The sequence below is a fragment of the Hippocampus comes genome, unplaced genomic scaffold (assembly GCF_001891065.2).
Source record: "Hippocampus comes isolate QL1 unplaced genomic scaffold, H_comes_QL1_v1.1 scaffold78, whole genome shotgun sequence".
NCBI classification, from domain to species: Eukaryota; Metazoa; Chordata; class Actinopteri; order Syngnathiformes; family Syngnathidae; genus Hippocampus; species Hippocampus comes.
The window spans coordinates 2,872,051-2,890,191 of record NW_017805798.1 but is presented as its reverse complement, the minus strand read 5'-3'; the positions used below and the strand labels follow the sequence as shown (position 1 = coordinate 2,890,191).

The following is an 18,141-nucleotide window of genomic DNA, read 5'->3' as shown; positions in this document are numbered from 1 at the left end:
AGAGGAATGACTGTGGCTTTCGAGTCTGCAATCATGTGGTCGTCTATATTCTAAATATAAAAGGGAATAGAGTGCTTTCACAACTCTTTTGACAATAGGAACCATTTTTAGGATGCCAGATCAAGGGAAATGACAAATAACAAATGGCACTGAAGACGAGTGGAATTCAATTGGGTCAACGTGTCATTTGCATTCGTTTGCCTCGCTTTCATGTCGCTCAGGGATGTTACCAATGTACAATATGGAAACGTGCACTATACTGTAACATCCTCCATTAACTTTCTCCATATATTTTCAATTTCTCTCTCGCTAGTAAATCACTTCGGTGCCAATGTCCTGAGGGTTTGCGGGATTACTTTCACTGATGTGTCTCCACACTGTAATCATGTCTGCCAGATGTTCCTGCATAGCTCCTGATCCAGGGTGTAAAAAGTGACAGATGCAGTGCTTTCTTTCTGGATTAGAGGTCGCAGAGATGGATGCAAAATTGTGACAAGATTTGTTTCTCTGCATCTTCTGCATACCGACTTCACGGTAATGTTTTGACTCCTTTATACGAGTCTGACTTCTGCTGGACAAGGCATGCCATTACAAGCTCATGCATGTCTGTTATCCTGCGTTCTAGTCACCTTCATTAAGTACACCACACAAGAATCGTCTTCCGAGAGCAAATTGTCGTCTTTATGAAGGCATGATGAACCTCTTGTATTAGTTTGCATGGAAAATAGAGTGTAAAAGATACTGTCAGTGAAGCCTTTTAAGAGAAAATATTGAGGCAGTTACAGAGTGTTTATTGAATATGCTTTATTAAATCTATTTACATAGAATACAAAACTGTCCTGCATCGGTTGATGTAAACGAACAAGTATATTGGCCACCATTCTTTTTTTTTTTTTTCATTTCTGATGCGGCTTGGTCCATTTGGCAGCTTCATTGCGACCTTGTTTCAAACCCTACAAAAGTACAGTTTATTCAAATAAAATTCCCACCAGAAAATAATTTTAGAATGTACCAGATACGCATTAATCAATGAAACAATCCATACCAAGTAGTAGCCTGTGTGGTAGCCACTCATGTACCAGGAGATGAGCATGCTGCCCATGGCCTCGTCGTCTCCCATGTCGGGACTCATGGGCGGAGGCGGAGGGATCATCTGAAGGTAAAAACCGAGAGCAATGGAAGAAGCTGACTTGCAGTAAATCCGTGCAGTATCAATATTTGACTTCAATCACAAAATGTACACGTTTATTACAACTGTCATTAAACTCACTGGCGGGCCGAATTGCATCATAGGAGGCCAGGGGGGAGGTACATGCCCGTGACCACCAGAATGCCCTTTCCTACCCTGGGAGTGAAAAAAAGTGAGAAAACCATTTTATTCGGTACCCCTGCACAATGGGAGGTGGTGTACAAGTTGATGAGATGTCTGCGCCACAAATATAGAGCACAGTAACCGAGAAGCACAATTTGGTGACTGAACTATTCATGGCAACGTGATCTTACCTGTCTGAATGGCGGCATGGGAGGTGGGCATGGGGGAGGGAATCCAGGAGCCCACATCGGGGGAGGTGTCTTGGGGAATTTTCCCTTTTGGCTTTTACTGTGTGGCTGTTGCTTGTGCTGGTTTGGTTCTGTAGACCGGTCACTCTCCTCTGTGGAAGATTCCGCCTCTAGTTTCTAAATTGTGAGAAAAATACATCTTCATTGTCACATTTTTTTGAAGTAGAGCACACACAAGCCGACAATCGGGCCTAATTTGAGCATTTTCACTGATCCAATATCATTTGGTGAGCCAAAACTGCTGGCAAAAACTACAAAGCCGAAGCTATTAAATGCTGATGGCATCCTGTCTGTACATATTATACCTGAAATGGAATTGGAAAAGGAAAAAAAAAAAAAGAAAGGCACGTTTGGGACAATCAGTATATTTAAATTCATTACTGTAGAAAGAAAATGTACAGATGCCTTAGCCCTAATAAAGTACTGACCCATAACAGAGGCACATAGACTTGCATCATTCACAGCAAAATATGAATGCCTGCCAGAGAAGAGTGAGCGTGTGAGATTTCAGAAAGCTTTCATTTTCATGGTGTTTGCCCGAGTCAAATAAGGTAGCAACTCAAGCAAATCCTGAAGAGAGAGATGCTTGCACAATCAAATCTCGTATTCTACCGTGGCTTTGGTTTCTTCATCGTCCTCAGAGATCTGCGAAAGCAAGTCTTCCAGGTTCTGCTCTTCCTCATTGCCGTAGTCTGTGTAGACAACGATGCATGTGCCCTTCTCCTTGTCGACAGAGGAGATGGTCGCCGAGTATAGTTGACTGTCTTCTGACCAGTACGCACAGCAAGAATCTCCAACCTGCCACTGTAACAAGAACAACGATACATTAGGCTTGTATCATTAGGAAATGTAATTTCTTACTTTCTCTTTATTACCACCAGTAACGAGCATGTTTCATTTACATCCTCACCTCTTTATCTGTCAATGTATTAGTTCTTTTCCTGCTGTTCTTCGTTTTATTATTCTTGCGCTTCTTTCCTGGTGGGATTTTGCCTGACGCTTGTGGCTCATCCTCCCCCTTAAGGGCCGTCTGGCATGTCAACAAGAGCATATCTGTGAGTCTGATAACCAACAAAACAAGTAAAAAACAACCTGCATCAAATCATCTTTTTTTTTTGTTACCTTAAATGATGCAACAGCCTTATCATATGCTTTTATCAAGGCGGTATCGTCCCAAATATCAGAGTCATCACTCTAGAAAAAGGAAAATAAAATATTTCACTTGAATAAACATTTGAATATGCATGATGATACGTATTTTTGCCAATGTGTGTCTCTGTAACAGCGGTCAATCAATGAGCTACCTTAAATATAATAACCAAAATATGAGTACCCTTGAAAGCACTTAACACGGTTATTATATGTGTATGCGTTTACCAAACTTTCCAATTATACCAAATATAGTATAAAGATTAAGAGAGTTATATTGACTTAGAGGTTGGCCAGAAATTTATGCATTTTTCTCTCTTCATGTTTATCAAAGGAAAATGATATTTGTATCACTTGAATTATCTTTAAAAGATCTGGCTGTTAGTCAGTGGTGGCCCTCCTGTAAATTAATCTTTCCAATTTATAAATATGCCGAAACAGTCCATCAAACCGGACCGTGTGCAGGACACTATTTTAAAAAGTTGCACTTTGCAGTGGTTTCGAACTATTTCCATAATTCAGTCCCTCTCGTCCAGCGAGACAATATAATAGTCTACCAAACCATGACGTATTTTCGGAGTATCTTCTATCTTGATTTTGTACGGAATTTTTAAATGACTGTAGCGCGTTGGTTTGTTAGCTTACCAAAATCGCTCTCTCTAATGTCGTACACAAGCATAGCGTTCTTCGACGTGCAGATTATAATTTAATAGTGTTAATACACAACAGTGTGACTCACCTGGCCGGTACCCCGCATGAATAGCGCGTCTTTACATCCATTCGCCATTTATATAAAACAGTGGCTAAATTCACAGCTAGTTGTTTAACAGCGAACGAGCTACACGCGTCGAAGATGTGACGTAGGCGCACGCAATGACGTATTTTTCATGCGACGCAGAGGGTTAGCCTAGCAACGCATGGTTGTTTGTGTGTTTTAGCGAAACTGCGCGTCAGACCACATTTGGGGTTGTATTTTGTGTTGTTTGTCATTCTTGCACCATGAATGAGTCATCTATTCGTTCTCTGGGGCTGAAAGTTGTTGTGGCTGCTTCCAACGACGAGAACCACCCGCCGGAAAATATGATTGACGGGTAAGGGTCTCTCTCCTCAGTGAGTTTTGTTTTTGTTATGACAGGACTGATTTGTAAATTGGTCGAGTGCAGTCCGAGTTTTACTTGGGACCTGGGAGTTTTACCAGCTATTTAATGTCTTTGAACCAGAAACGCCAACACATTTTGGATGTCCACGGGAATGTTTCCTCAGGAATTCATCATTCGCTTTGCAGAAATGACAAACGTTTCTTCAGTAACCTTGGACAGCTATAACGGTGGGTTGAAAAAATAAATCGAACATGAACGATTAGACTCACTTTTCATTCACACTGTCACATTTATCTTCAAACATTCATTGTAAAAAATGGTGTGATTTGTTTGAGAATCACTTTTTTTTTTGCAGATTTACAAGAATAGTTGTAAATTTACAGATGTGCTAATGATTTAAATCCAGTTATGAAATATTTCAATAAATGTTAAGTGTTAAAACTTGAACGCTAAATCGAACAAAATGTTTAGACTAGTGAGGCTGCATACAACATGTTCTTGTAAAGACATTCTTTGAGGGTTAACCTTCCCTTTAATGCTAAAAGGTACATCCAGGTTTTGGAGAAACATTTGCTGCCGTCCAAGCAACGTCTTATTCATGGATGCCTCTGCTTATTTCAGCAAGACATTGCCAAACCACAGTCTGCATGTGTTACAATTTTGTAGCAAAAGAGTGCAGGTACTCAACCGGCCTGCCTGCAGTCCAGACCTATCTGAAAATGTGTGGCGCATTATTAAGTGCAAAATACAACAACAGAGACTCCGGACAGTAGAATAGCTGATGCTGTACATCAAGCAACAACCGAAAAAAAAAAAAAAAAACCAACAAAAGGTTTTCTCTGGGTAATCCGGTTTCCTACCACATTTCAAAAATATGCACCGCAGGTTAATTGATCACTCTAAATTGTCCTCAGGTATGGTTGTGAATGGTTGTTTGTCTACGTGTGCCCTGCGATTGGCTAGCAACCAGTTCAGGGTGTACCCCGCCTACGTGGTCATCTGGGATAGGCTCCAGAACACCCTAACCCTCGTGAGTGAGGATAAAGCGGATCAGAAAATGGATGGATGGATGTACGGTATTCTGTTTATATTTACAGCATGTTTAACACAACGTCTCGACTTAATTGCAATTGGGTTCTCTAAACGTCAAACCAAAATCAAAATGTGAATGTGATTTAGATTTGACATTTATGATTTTTCTTTCACTCAGGAGAGTGACGTCACGTGCATGCGTGTCATTCCGAGTCAAAATCAAGGTTGGTTAATGCAGCATAAATAGTTATATTCTTTTCAAGGCTTCAGGTGTTCCTAAAAATGAGTTAAAATAGGGTCTCGCCTCTTCCATAATGATGCCCTCAGACAAAGCCTAACAGATGAGTCACGCTTTGTTAGATGTTCTCCAAGGCTGTATCCTAAATCTAAACACAGCCATTGTTCATTTCATTTTAGTGAAATTTGGTGATGAGTTAATTAAATCTTCTGGACAGGCCTGATGACTCTTCCCCCTCGCTTTGTTTGTTGCAGTCAAGCATCTAAAAGTAGAAAAGAACACATCGGAAAACGCCTCTCACTTTGAGTTTGTTGAAGAGAAAGGTAGGGATGATGAATATATGCATGTATTAGTCACTCACTTGCTTTACAAATCCTAATTAACAGTTTTTCCTGCAGAACTGAAACTCACAGAGGGACAGCTTCAGACAAATTCTATTTCAGTAGGTTCAACATGATCATATCAAACTTAATTAATGAAATGAACTTGGGGGCAAATCCTAACTTGTTTTCCTTACTTTGTGTTTGTTTTCCAGCTCGGCGGAAGCAATGCAACTCACCTTCGTTTTATCATCACCTCAGGATACGATCACTTCGTTGCGGTGCACAAAATAGGTGTGAATGTTCATTTGACATAAAAGTCTGCACACCACTGTTCACTGGGCCATCACAAAATCTTACTGGGAATATGTGTTCTGGTCTGGTGGTACAGTGAGGCATGGTAGTGGCTTCACCATTTTAGCTGTTTTTCTCTAACCCAAACTGGGTCCATAGACAAGGTGGCAGGAATTACTGGTATGAACACTTTGTAATCGCAGTGTTAGCCCAAAACCTCCAGGCTTCTACTAGTAACAAAAATGCCGGCAAAAGCCTACTAGAACACCTGAACTTGATTTGGGGGTCAATCACAGGCACTTTGAATGTGCTGACTTCTTTCTATCTTACATGAGGTTGAATGTGATTGGTCATTTAAAAAAAAGTTTAAGATATTGTCTTATATCACAAAAACAGCTGATCTTATGGGTGTGTAGACTTTTTATATCCGCTGTACAATCCGGTGGAACGGAGATTCAGACACATGAAACTCTTGCTCCTCCGCGCTGCTCTATAAATTATTTCTACCCTGCCCTCATTTGGAGTGAAAGCAATTTTTGTTGTTTTATCTAGTGACACAAGAATGTGGAAAAAGACAGCCAGTTTGTGTTTAAGATATAAATGATAACTATCAAGATTACATTTTGTTGAAAACATTGTGTAAGCCAGTATTGACAAAGAAATGGAAAACCTTTTAAAATGTGAGCGAAACATTTTATGTGACTGGCGCACATGGTGGACTAGTGGTTAGCACCTTCGCCTCATACTTGAGAGGTTCTCAGTTTGAATCTTCATTCTAGATGCTGCTGCTTCTTCGTTGGTCGTTTAGAATGCGCCCGGTCCATATTCTGACTGAGTTCAACCCCAATTAATTAAAGATATGGATTCACAGAAGAGACCTTTCACAGCGTTTTCATCTGTTCCTGCTAATTTGGCAAAGCTTCAGAAAAAGAGCTGGCTTGCGCGGAATGGCACAGATACAAAGGGCATTTCTTTCTCATTCTCTCTCAGAGAGAGACACAGTTAATTAACAAATTTTCAGCTGAAGGGGAAGGGAGGCTTGAATTGGCATCTGGACAGGCTCCCTCCCATGCATCGATATTGACATCCCAATAGAAAAGGGAATGGTGGAGGGGGGGTGGCTGAGGGGGCACGGGTGCGGCAATCGGAGGGTAGTGGGCTCCAGATGGTTTCCCAGCCAAGCAGTTAAGTCTCCAAAGACCGCAAACCTATTCGCTTTAGCTCACGCATGCATGTGCACAAGCACACTCGGTACTCCCATCCTCCACACAGCCGCACTATACTTTGCCCCAATCTCCCTCCACTGCCATGTCATCTTATCAGGTTGAGCAGCGCGCGCGCGAGGACCCTCTGGGACTCCCTCCCCAATTACTTTGCTGACTGCAGAGGAGGTCGGGGATTTGCCGAGGCGGCCCTGTAGCGCGGCTCTTTGAATAAACCAATAAAAGTATAAAATAGCGGGCTAAATAACAAGCCCCCTGATATTTAAGGAGCAACTAATTGCTCATGGGTATGGTCGCGATATAGCACATTTGAGTATGTGAGTGTAATGAGGTCATAGCGGCGACTGTTACACCGTTATTGACTCATTCATTATTTACCTGGACGGCTTATTTATAGTAGCAGGGGGGCTTTGGTCATCAGTCAGGATATTCCCCGTGAACACGCTTTGGAATCTGAATATGGTGCGGTAAGTATGGTTTGCAAATGCGCCGCCCCTGCGCTAATGAATTCAGGCCCCCCTTTTGTTCTTGACTGTCAGCCGATGAGGAGAATCACAGCAGGATATGAGAGTGTCATTATCATGTCACCGCAGGGCAGGCTTCGGTTATCGGCCGGTGTCTTTTTCGGGGCTTTCTTAACGGCCGTCCAATGACACGGAGATGCCCGCTGGACCGCAACTCATTATAGCACAAAGCATTACTACCAGGGCCGATCCTGCGACGGGGGGTGGGAGCAAGCGCCGTGGAAAACGGATGGGATGAATGAAGTTCTTACAAACTTTGGGAGAAATCTTTTGAGTGTTTTTCTTTACCGATGGGTAGATGCTTGGATTATATTTTCAGCACCCACTTAGGTCACCAATTATGTTTATGCAAGAACACACACACGTATAGATGTTAACATCGTGTTTGATTTTCCTATCCTCTACTCCTCAACAAAGATACTGTCAATGGAAATAAATTCAATTGTTGACAAAAACCCTTCAGGGCTGGTGTAGGTGTCCAAATGGTGAGCGCATCTAAAATCCAGATATTCCACGAAATATATTGTGATCATGTGTTCTAATCAGGAAGACGCCTCACCCTCTGCTCTGTTTAAACAGACTTTGGATGTGTCCTTATCAAGTTATGAGTAATCCTCCATGCATGCCATGAACAAAAGAGCCACACACTGGCAACGGGCTTTAATTTGATTTCATGTCTGATTTTGGTGCAATCAGCTCACAAAGAGAAGGAGATGATTAGGCAAGAGGGAAAACAATCTCATTCTTTAAGTCCAAATAAGGGCGTGGGCATCATGAGCGAATGATAAAAGATTCGGAGCTGATGCTTGGAATCCATTAGTAGTGATCAATCAGAATCCAGCGTTTGCCCGGTAAAATATCTTTGAGACTGTGCTTCTATTTTCATGTTGTAATCAAAAGTCAGAACATTGAAAAAAATGATTAGACCACCCTTATGTCATCAGTTTCTTGTTCATTTTCAATTCCTGGGCTAATTCCTGTTTTTTTTTTCTTCAATAAATGGATAGATTAGGGTCTGATTTGGCGCAAGCTTAACGTTGCTCATGTCCAAAAGAACGCCATCCATACAGTGAAGCATACTAGTAGTATCATCATGCTTTGCTTTTTTTGGGACGTTTTTTCTTGAGCTGGAATTGGGGCCTCAGTCAAGGTGGAGCGAATTACGAACAGTTCCAAATAGCAGTCATATCACAGCACCTTAAGGCTTGTGCTAGAAAGAAACAAAACACCAGGAGGCTGACAGAAAAGGCCTCATCAGAGGCACTTAAAAGTGTGCGCTGACTGCAATTTAGCATGAGTTTGAACGACGGACTAGAAAGATAAGTTAAAAAAACATGTTACATAACAACTTAACGCCATCACTGCTAAACATCCTGCAATTATTCATCTTAAACAGTTTTGCACTCGTTCCAACATCCTCTTTTGGCAATTTTCTCCCCCATTAAATGATTTCTGAATGTGCTGACGTCAGTTAACAGATTTTTTTTCAATTAGCTGGCAAATGTTTGGCAAAATGTGCCAGTTTTTTATTTATTTATTTTATTTAAAACATTTTTTTCCAGGAATATCATCTGTTTTGTTTAACTATTATCTCCCAATTGGATAATTAATCACCTCAAGTAACCTTATAAAAAAAAAAATAAATTAAAAAAAAACATTATCTGCTGTTGCATATTAAAAGAGTGGAAACATGGTGAGACATATGGTTGGGAATTTTTTCAAATTAACAATACCATACGAGCGAATAAATTGAACAAAGTTGAATGCGCTGTGTTGGGAAAGTTTAAGTGAATAGATATAAACTGGGAGATAGCACTTTTTCAATTTCTTCTTCACTATATCCCTGGAATTTATTTCTGTTTTTTCACATTGGAACCCATTAATCTCTCCTTTCCACACACCTTTGCCTACACGCACACACATTATCTCAACATGAGCCCCCCCCCCCAAAAAAAAAGGAAATGTGTTGTACTTTACTGCTATTACATGTCAGGAAACTTCAAATATTAGGGGCAGAATCAAACAAACAAATTGATATGCATTGATTTACATTAAAACAGAATATTGAATGGGATATTTTATTCACGAGTAAAACAAAAATGTCTGATTGAAATGTCTTAAAAGCTGTATTTTATGCAGTTGATATTGCTTTATTAGTTTTCATGCTTGTGGAGACAAATGTTTTGCAACTGTCATAATAATTTGCGTTGCAATCATAATTTCGCCAATTCAACATGATTTTAATCATGAAAGGACCTGTAAAGTACAAAAAAAAAATAGCATTCAAAAAGGATTTTAACCTTCAATAAATTAATATCATGCAAAACAAAATTATATAATTTTATATTTTGATTGGTTTAATTAAAAAAATGTTAAGCGCTACAATAGCAATAATTAGCTATGGCAATGACCTCCAGTGTCTGCTGTGAAGGCTTTAGTGTTAAAAAAAAAAAAAAAAAAGGGAAAAAAGTACAAGTGGCAGCAGGCAGTCATATCTCAGTGGCGATGACATCATCATAGGTCTGCAACCCTGAGCTGTACTTAAGATCCAGGGCCAGTCCCGCCCGAGCCTCCAGTTCAGCATTCAGCTCCTTCATGAGTCGCTCCAGGTCCTGGTTCTTCTTGTGCACCTGCAGGTAGTTGATCTGGAGCTGCTTCTGGTACTTGATGACCTTGTCCTTCTCCTTGTTCCACGTGCGTCTCTCCTGGTCGAAAGTGATTGCCAGTCTCTCCTGAGCCGCCTTCTCCTCGCCGAGCTGCCTCTTGAGTCTCTCCACTTCTTTGTGGAGGAGTTCTGAGGGCGTTTGGCCCACAGGCTCCTCTTTTGCCTTGTGGACGGTGGTGACTTGCTCTGCGGCTTGTTTTTGGACGCACGGCTCAGGGTGTGAAGTGCGCTGATGCGGCTTCTGGTCTTTAGCCTTTTCATCAAAGTCCTTCTCCAGTTGGCCCACTTTTTCTCTCAGCAGATCAGCTTCATTCTTCTTGCGCTGGAGTTCATTTTGGCACACCTAAATTGGGAAAGAAGAGACTTGATGAAGTATTTTAAATCATCGTTCCCCAATGAAATCAATAAAAACGTGATTAATCCGTTCTATTTTCCCAGAAAACATCCACCAAATTTATTTTAAATCCAGACAATGCAAATTTCCATTCCTAATGTAATCAAGGTTATTTTGGATTTGTCATTGTCGTTATTTTTGTAGTTTCGTTTTGACTTTTGCTTTAGAAATTCAGCTAGTTTTCATGATTTTTTTTTTTTAAAGCAAAGCATGTTAGTTTTTTTTAGTTTTTTCCGAAACTGCGTCGGTTTAGGTGTTTGGGTTTTTTTTTGTTCATGACAGGATCAGTTTAATTTTTGAATGTGTGGAGTACAGTGCAAGATTAAAAAATAAATCACCAAGTATTGTGTAATAAACAATACAGTAACGCTCAAACAACTGACCTTGCTTCCTCAAGAGCTATGGCTGTGCAGCAATACCGAAATAAATACATTTAAAATGGCTTCTGAACGCTCATTTATGGTATTCATTGACAAAAAAAAGAAAATTAAGTCCATTATAATTATAGTTAGTTTTGTAAACCATAAAAATATACTCTTAGTTACTTTTCATTTTTTTAAGTGCATTTTCATTTTTATTTTATTTTTCTAATGTATTTTTTCAGTTTTAGTTATTTTCATTAGTTTTTGTTAACTATAATGAACCTGATTGTAGCACACTTTTTTTTTTTTTTACAATAAGAGCCTCCTGTTAAATACATCCTTCACACAAATTGCCACGATAGGGAACATGAAGTTTGTATTTAGGCATAATCCTGTTTACCAATGAGTGTGGAAATGGATACGCTCAAAGTGTGTCAATCAAAACTGGGCATTTGCAGCTTTATCGAGCACTAGTGCAAAAAGTTTTGTCTGCTTGTGCTGCTCCTGAATTATTTCCCTGAAACTCTATTTAGGGTGGCGATGACAAGAACAAAAAAAAAAGTCTTTCACTTTAGCTGAGGAGTGCTCTTGTTTTCGAAAAGTGACTATGCAGGTGTCCCTGATATTATGACCAGAGAGCGTCCTTGAATAAATTTTGACATCAAGTGGACCTACCGAAAAGCAACTCAACATTCTTACCAAGTACTTTTGTCTGAAATTATAACAAGAGTAGGTCATTATTCTCTGTTTGAATTTGAACCCGAGCGTGTAAAGACATTCCGAAAGAACCTAACCTTCACTTGGATGGTGCGGGAGCGTAGCCTGTCGCCGCCGTCTTTGTTCTCTTCCTTGAGCATCTCCGCCTTGGCTGTGATTTCCTTCAGCTGTGCCCTTAGGCCGACTATTTCATTGAGCTTGTGGCTGACGTCCTCCTGGCTGTCTCGCAGCTGCTGCTTCAGAAGGGAGATCTCGCCTGCTTTCTGGCACACCTACATTGGGACACAAAAGATCACAGTGTCCTCTGTTATGTGCGTTGTACCCTTCTGGGGGCTGTTCAAGTATTTTAGCGGCAAATGTTCCTCTTATGGAGAACGAGAGATATATTTCTCACCACTTGCTGGCATTTTGGTATCTTTCCAGTCATGATACACATTTTACAGTGTTGGATTTTTGAATGGATAGGATATTTCCTCGCTTGACAGGGTCCTGGGAAAATACCCATTGCCAATTGGGAAGATACTTCACAATACAACAACAGCAACACTCTTATTCGCTGCGGTGTGTCAAATTCATAAGTGTTCACTTTCACTTCACAGGGACTTTAAAAAAAAAAAGGTCCCATAATGCCACAATCATGTGTCACCTCCCACTGAGTTTCCTCGAGCGTCGGAGCGAGTTGCGTGTTCTCCTCCTCGTAGGCGCTCAGTCTTCGCTCGATGAGATCCCTCTCTCGGTTTAGCGCTGCGAGATCCTCCTTGAGTTTCTCGTTTTCTGCCTGCGCGAGATGCAAACCTCATCAAGAGGGGAACAATTTAGTCCATCGTGTGAAGGAGTTGGGGTGTTCTGACCTGGAGTTGGCTGACATGCAGCTGCAGTGCTTGGCGGCTGTTGGCGGCCATCTGCGAGGCTTGTTGCAACGACGCGGAGCATCGGTGGTTCAACTCTTGCATTTCGTCCGCGCAATACTTTTGTCTTTCCTCGAAGAACTTGTAGGTGGCCGCTTCCTTCACCTCATAACTCACCTGTTGTTGATTTGGGCGAAAGCTCAGCAAACACGTTGATAGTGATACGAAATCAGTCATCACCCATTGAAGAAATGATAATTCGGTTTAACCAGAGGTGGGCAGTCTGTCAGTACTGACGGGAAGTCCGTCTGTCAGTCACTGACAGGCGCCCATTTTTCTGGTGAATGACGAGAACATCGAGCGAGAGCGAGAAGACGACCAAAGAGAAGGTTGCTAGTCATTAGGGAACACGTGAAGGCAGTTGGCAGACGATAGACTTTGATGGAAAACGATAGACTTTGATGGAAAAGGTTGACTCGCTGTGCCGATCCTTAACGGGACAAGCGGAAAGGAAAAGAAGAAGTACAAAAAAGTAGCACGTTGAGCAGCGATGAGCTCAACGAGGCGGCTTGAGAGCCAAATTCGGACCTGTAACTCTTGCAGTTCATTCTCTCTCTCCAGTAGTCTTTGTTCCAACGTTTCGATGAGTGACTCGTCTGTCGTCAGAGGAGACCGACTCCCTCCCACAGTTTCTGAGAGACGTTTCGGCCGATGTGAAGATAGCGGGGAGCCACCGTCGCTTTGAGCCTTTGATGACAAGCCCCCGGGGCTCAAACTAGCCATGTAGCCACCATCTCGACCCCCACTGTTCACCCAGGGGGACAAATTGGGCTGAGCTCCCTTGAGGAGGCAGTTGGCGGGAGCGGAGCTGCCATCGCTGTGACTGACAGGGCCTGTGCAAGCACTTAGGCTTCCACTAGTGCTGTGGGTGGGGAGGCTTGACATGGAGTTGCGACCAGAGTCTGACAGATTCCCTGAAAGGAAAGTTGGGGATTGATTTTTGAACGCTTGTTTGGCATTCAACCCACATCATAATTGAAGTTTATCGGCCGGTGTCGTTTAGATATAGACCAGAGGATGTGTCTCGCTTGTGTCGGATGTCGGGACTCTTTGATTTGTCCACTTGGCTGAGGATGCGGTCCAGGCTGTTGCGCTGTGCTTCTGTAGAGGATACACTCCTGGGACTTAAAGGCTTGTATGCAGTGGATCGGACCAGCGACTTCTCAGCAGTCGTCTAGAAGAGTGAAATGACACGTTGTCAGAAATGCTCTGCCCGCCTCCCGCCCTTTTTTTTTTTTCATAGTCACAAACTCCTTTCAGCTGACGGCCTTACAAAATGCACGTCATCCCATGCCTGACAGAGCCAAGGATGCACAACTTCAAGTCCCAGCAACTAACTTTCTTCAGAGTCTGGCACAATATCCATCCATCCATCCATTTTCTATACCGCCTGTTCCGCATGGAAGATGGAAAAGGTGGAGCCAATCCTAATTGATTTAGGATGCACTTAGATCAGGAAATTCACACCAGGCCTTGGCCCGCTTGACACCGACTCTATTTTAATGCCAAACGCAAGTCTGGCGTGAGGCATGGTCTAAATCTGTGCATGGGCGGGACAGACTAAGTTTTGATATTTTTGCAGACTCATGCGAGCCGGTGCCGCGTGGTGCATTTAAAAAAAGGAGTTTTTTTCAACATTGTGGGCGTGAACGCAGCCGACTTGATTGACAGCCAGATAAAGCGGCCCCTCTCATCCTTTCAAGTATCGCAAGGGAGAAGAGCGCTGATAGTCCTTAACCTTGACATGGCAGAAGAAGTCACTGATTTGAGTCCCGCACCAGGTAAAGTCGGTCTCCAAAGAACTGCAAGCTACAGGCGAATGAGAATGTTAGCTTGGGAAAATCAGAGAGATATCAAGTGGGCACTCGCAGGCCACCTTCTACCCGGATCATACATGTCTGCTAATATTTTTGATGTTTAAAATGGGTTATGTAACATTGTGACTGAGAGTATGACTGGTTGTCTGTCCCTTACTGTATTGTATATGTTCTAACCAGAACACCAGTGCGTCTTGTAAACTTCCTAATCCACCATCTTTTTGGATCGTCAACCCAATAGCACCCCAAGTTAGCATTACGCTGTAGGCTGTATCACTGACTGACATCTCCCACAACAGGCATGATACGAAAACGTTGGATGCGGGACGATCTGAATGCCACAGTCTCTCTCCATCTGTATTGTTCAAGAAAGCGGAACCATACAGTAGCTCCCTTCCTTTTTCTTCCCCCCCCCCCCTTCATTCTGTATACCGCACCACCCACCTCTCATATGCTGCCAGAAGGAAGATGAATAGCCCTTTCCTGGGTTGTTAATAATATGGGATGCTGAGGTAAAGAAGGAATGCTTGTGAGCTCAGCATTCCTCCTCGCCGACGACATGACTGGGATATGGGGGGGGGGGGGCTTTTTTTGATTTGAAAAAATAAATCTCTCTCCCTATCTACCAAGCTCAATTGGATGCTGATCTATCTCCCATTTCTGCTTCCTCTGCCCCCCAACTTTGGCCTGGGATCCCTGAGGCTTCTAAAAGCTTTCAGAGAAGGTCATTTTCACCTCCTTACTGTCAGCGCACTCAAATCACTTCCCCGAGTAGATCAAGGTTATTCATTTGGAAAGGGGTAATTATGAAAATGAGAAGGTTCACAAGCGACAACTGTCCGCTACCTGCTGTGAGACCTCTCGCTTAAACGTTTCAGGAGCTTTTTTTTTTTTTTATTTTAAGAGCGCACTCCTGAAGTCTCTGACTCATTAATGGAGCATAATGGGGCACCGGGAAGTCAGATCCCGGGGCCAAAACTACTTCCTGTCAATTCGACAATACACGTGAACTGCTTCTACCCAGTGCTGATGAACTATTAGAAACATACTATATTTAAAATTATAATAGTCATACACTTACAATAAGATCATTGTTGTTACTTTTTTTTTTTGGCCAATTTGCATGGTTCTACTCAGCAGGGGTGTCAAACCCATTTTAATCGCGGGACAAATTGTGGTGATGGTTTCCCTCAGAGGGCCATTATGACCGTGAATTTTGTGAATTGTGTCACTTCCACATATTACACTCACGGTGCACAACAAAGTGATGGATAACGAGTTTTGAAAGCAGAAGTCAAGAATAATGGCTTGTTCGTAAGCATTAGTCAATAAGTCTGATGACAACAATCATGCGAACAAATTTGCGGATTCAATGTTTCATGTTTCATGAAAGACAATGTCAACACGTGGACTGACAATAACTGCATTCTTACCCCATCAGTCCCTGACATTAGTTTGGGTCGCTCGTCGGATTTCTCCTGTCCGTTCCGTCCACCGATGTAGTCTTCTGTTGAGCCTCCTCTGTGGTGCGCTGACCTCGGTTTATGGCTCACCTTATGTCAAACACATTCATTTTTCTCATCTTTATCTGACAGAAGATCACGTATGTGTCATTCAAAAGCACATGAGCCCACCTTGATGTAAAAAAAGTCCTCGCTTCGTCCCGACCGGGAGTGCGAGATGCCTTTAGGGAGGTGGGCGGGAGAAGGAGGAAGAGAGGAGGAAGCCTGAGTGAAGCTACACTTGAGTAAGTCATCAAGGCTGCACCCGCCATTGCGTCGAGGCTGATTCGCTCTGTTTTTCAACCTCAACTCTGACGCCTTGCAGTGTTTACTATTGAGTTCGTCGTTGGTGATGAGGCTGCTGACGCTCCCCATGTTCCCGCCGGGCAAGTGAAGGGTTGACTCAGCTCATGACCACCCCAGAGAAGTTCATCTGCAAACATAGCACGATGAAGTTTAAAAGATGTGAGCTAGTTTTTTTTCTCTCTCATAAAATTCATGCCAGCACCGATTTAAAGCAATTTTAACTGTTGTTTATTTAACTTCATTGCTTCCTGGTCGTTGAAGAAGCAACATCTGGAGCAGGTGTGCTTTCATTTCCAAAGTAAACACAGTGGAAAAAACAAAAAAAAGCCCATGTTGGCTCCGTGCCCGGCTTTGTGTGTCTCGATTTATGGCTTAACCGTTGGATTGGACTCAATAGGCCTTTGTGTTCTACTTTTAAACAAATTAGGACATTGACTGACCACTTGCAAACATTTGATTAATACCTCACTCTCATTTTACTGAAAAAACATGCGTGTATTCTTGATGTTTACAATCCCATTGGTAATTCCCACCCCCAAATAATTCCACAGCGGTGCGGGCGATTCTGTCCATCCGCGGGAAAAGACAATGAGGCCCCAGATGTAGTGTGACATGATCTGACCCAGAATGGAGAGTGGTGGCTATCAGGCTCAGAGGCACCCCCTCACCAGCTGGTCCTCAGCCCCTCACCACTTTATAATGACCGCAGCAACAAAGGCTTGGACTATCATGTAGTTAATCACATCACATCGGAATTAAAAGGGTCATTTAGCATTACTGGACGCATGGCTCGATATGTGTCGTACGCTCAGCCGCAATGAGGTACACCTTGGAGGTACGCCTGCAATTTAATGAGATGAGAGGCATCACAGGGTCAAAGGTCTTTACAAAGATCGTAGTTTTTAAATACAGAGTCAATTCATAATATATTCATGATTTTTATTAATATGATATCATGGTAGTCGTGTCAAGCTAGACTGGAATAAGCAAGACTTATTTTCCACGTACTGCGCATGGTGTATGATTGAACGTTGAATATGATCAGAAATATTATCAAAAGCAAGATATGCAAATCATCGACAGCAGGGGTGTCAAACCCATTTTCCTCTCATTTATTACATATGAGAATTCAATTTTTTGGTTCATATTTTAGCAAGCATCATGGAAGTTGCCATGTTTGATTTGCTTTCGCAGGCCACATAAAATGATGTGGCGGGCCACATCTGGCCCCCGGGCCTTGACTTTGACAACGGAATCTAGAGTACTGTATGTATGGAACTAATGCAAATTTTATTAGTAGTATTGTTATTTTTTGCACCTGTGCGCTGTTTTACGCTAACGCGCCGAGAACACTTGAATTTCCCCTCTCATCTTATTTTATGTTATAACCACCTCAAATGACAAGCACAATAATAAACATAAACTGACATCGTCACATTTGTATGTTGCGTAGTTTTACATTTTATCATGGTTTATCTCCTTGCTATTTAAATGAACCCTTTTTGTCAATATTTTATTCTTTAATCAAATATATATTTAATAAAATACACAGAAAAATACTGAGCAGACATTTCATATTTGTTTTATTGCTTTTGCTCCTCTGTTATTTAGACTTTGTTTGATGCCCAGAAAAGCATTTAAAAATAAATGTACTATATATATCATCATGATTGCTGTTAAATGACAGTGCCAATTAAAACTGTATTTTTTTTTCTCACAAAAACAGCTCTCGTATTCGTAAATCACGGATTTAGTCCAGGTGTACCCAATCTTGCGGCCCGCCGGCAGCGGCAGCATTTGACTTTCTTGTTTTGATTACAAGAGTAAAAGAATGAATAGCGGTGCAAGCGCTGATCAATTTTCATCATCTGAGAAAACAATAAGCAGACACGACATCGCGCTGAAATGCAATGAGGAGGAAGATAATGGGCGGCGAGCACGGCAGAGAAACCTTTTATACAGAAAGTCATTCAAAGGAAACAAAAGTCTGATCGCTGTCAAAATAAAGAAAAACAAATCCAGAATCTCAT

At 42.0% G+C, this 18,141-nt stretch overlaps 3 protein-coding genes across 4 annotated transcripts; 1 reads left to right on the top strand and 2 right to left on the bottom strand.

The window, feature by feature from the left end:
• Positions 1-784: 784 nt before the first annotated feature.
• smn1 (survival of motor neuron 1, telomeric) lies at positions 785-3,590 on the bottom strand. 2 transcript variants are annotated; one of them, XM_019885774.1, is made up of 8 exons: positions 3,449-3,590; positions 2,683-2,754; positions 2,471-2,590; positions 2,173-2,364; positions 1,504-1,677; positions 1,271-1,345; positions 1,046-1,153; positions 785-953 (listed from the first exon to the last, which is right to left on the bottom strand). In XM_019885774.1, exons 1-8 carry the CDS (start codon positions 3,494-3,496, stop codon positions 897-899), a joined length of 846 nt encoding a protein of 281 aa, XP_019741333.1. In that variant the 5' UTR covers positions 3,497-3,590; the 3' UTR covers positions 785-896. The 2 variants fall into 2 exon arrangements, with proteins under 2 accessions (XP_019741333.1, XP_019741334.1); XM_019885775.1 differs by lacking the exon at positions 2,683-2,754 and having other exon boundaries at positions 2,471-2,621.
• hspb11 (heat shock protein, alpha-crystallin-related, b11) lies at positions 3,591-8,767 on the top strand. Its single transcript, XM_019885777.1, has 6 exons — positions 3,591-3,800; positions 3,930-4,036; positions 5,334-5,402; positions 5,478-5,521; positions 5,615-5,693; positions 7,858-8,767. Exons 1-6 carry the CDS (start codon positions 3,709-3,711, stop codon positions 7,887-7,889), a joined length of 423 nt encoding a protein of 140 aa, XP_019741336.1. The 5' UTR covers positions 3,591-3,708; the 3' UTR covers positions 7,890-8,767.
• A 1,122-nt stretch (positions 8,768-9,889) lies between these two features.
• lzts1 (leucine zipper, putative tumor suppressor 1) lies at positions 9,890-16,208 on the bottom strand. Its single transcript, XM_019885773.1, has 8 exons — positions 15,938-16,208; positions 15,737-15,856; positions 13,498-13,660; positions 13,015-13,400; positions 12,430-12,603; positions 12,225-12,356; positions 11,656-11,850; positions 9,890-10,448 (listed from the first exon to the last, which is right to left on the bottom strand). The coding sequence occupies exons 1-8, from the start codon at positions 16,178-16,180 to the stop codon at positions 9,930-9,932; spliced, it is 1,932 nt and encodes a 643-aa protein (XP_019741332.1). The 5' UTR covers positions 16,181-16,208; the 3' UTR covers positions 9,890-9,929.
• Between the last annotated feature and the right edge of the window lie 1,933 nt (positions 16,209-18,141).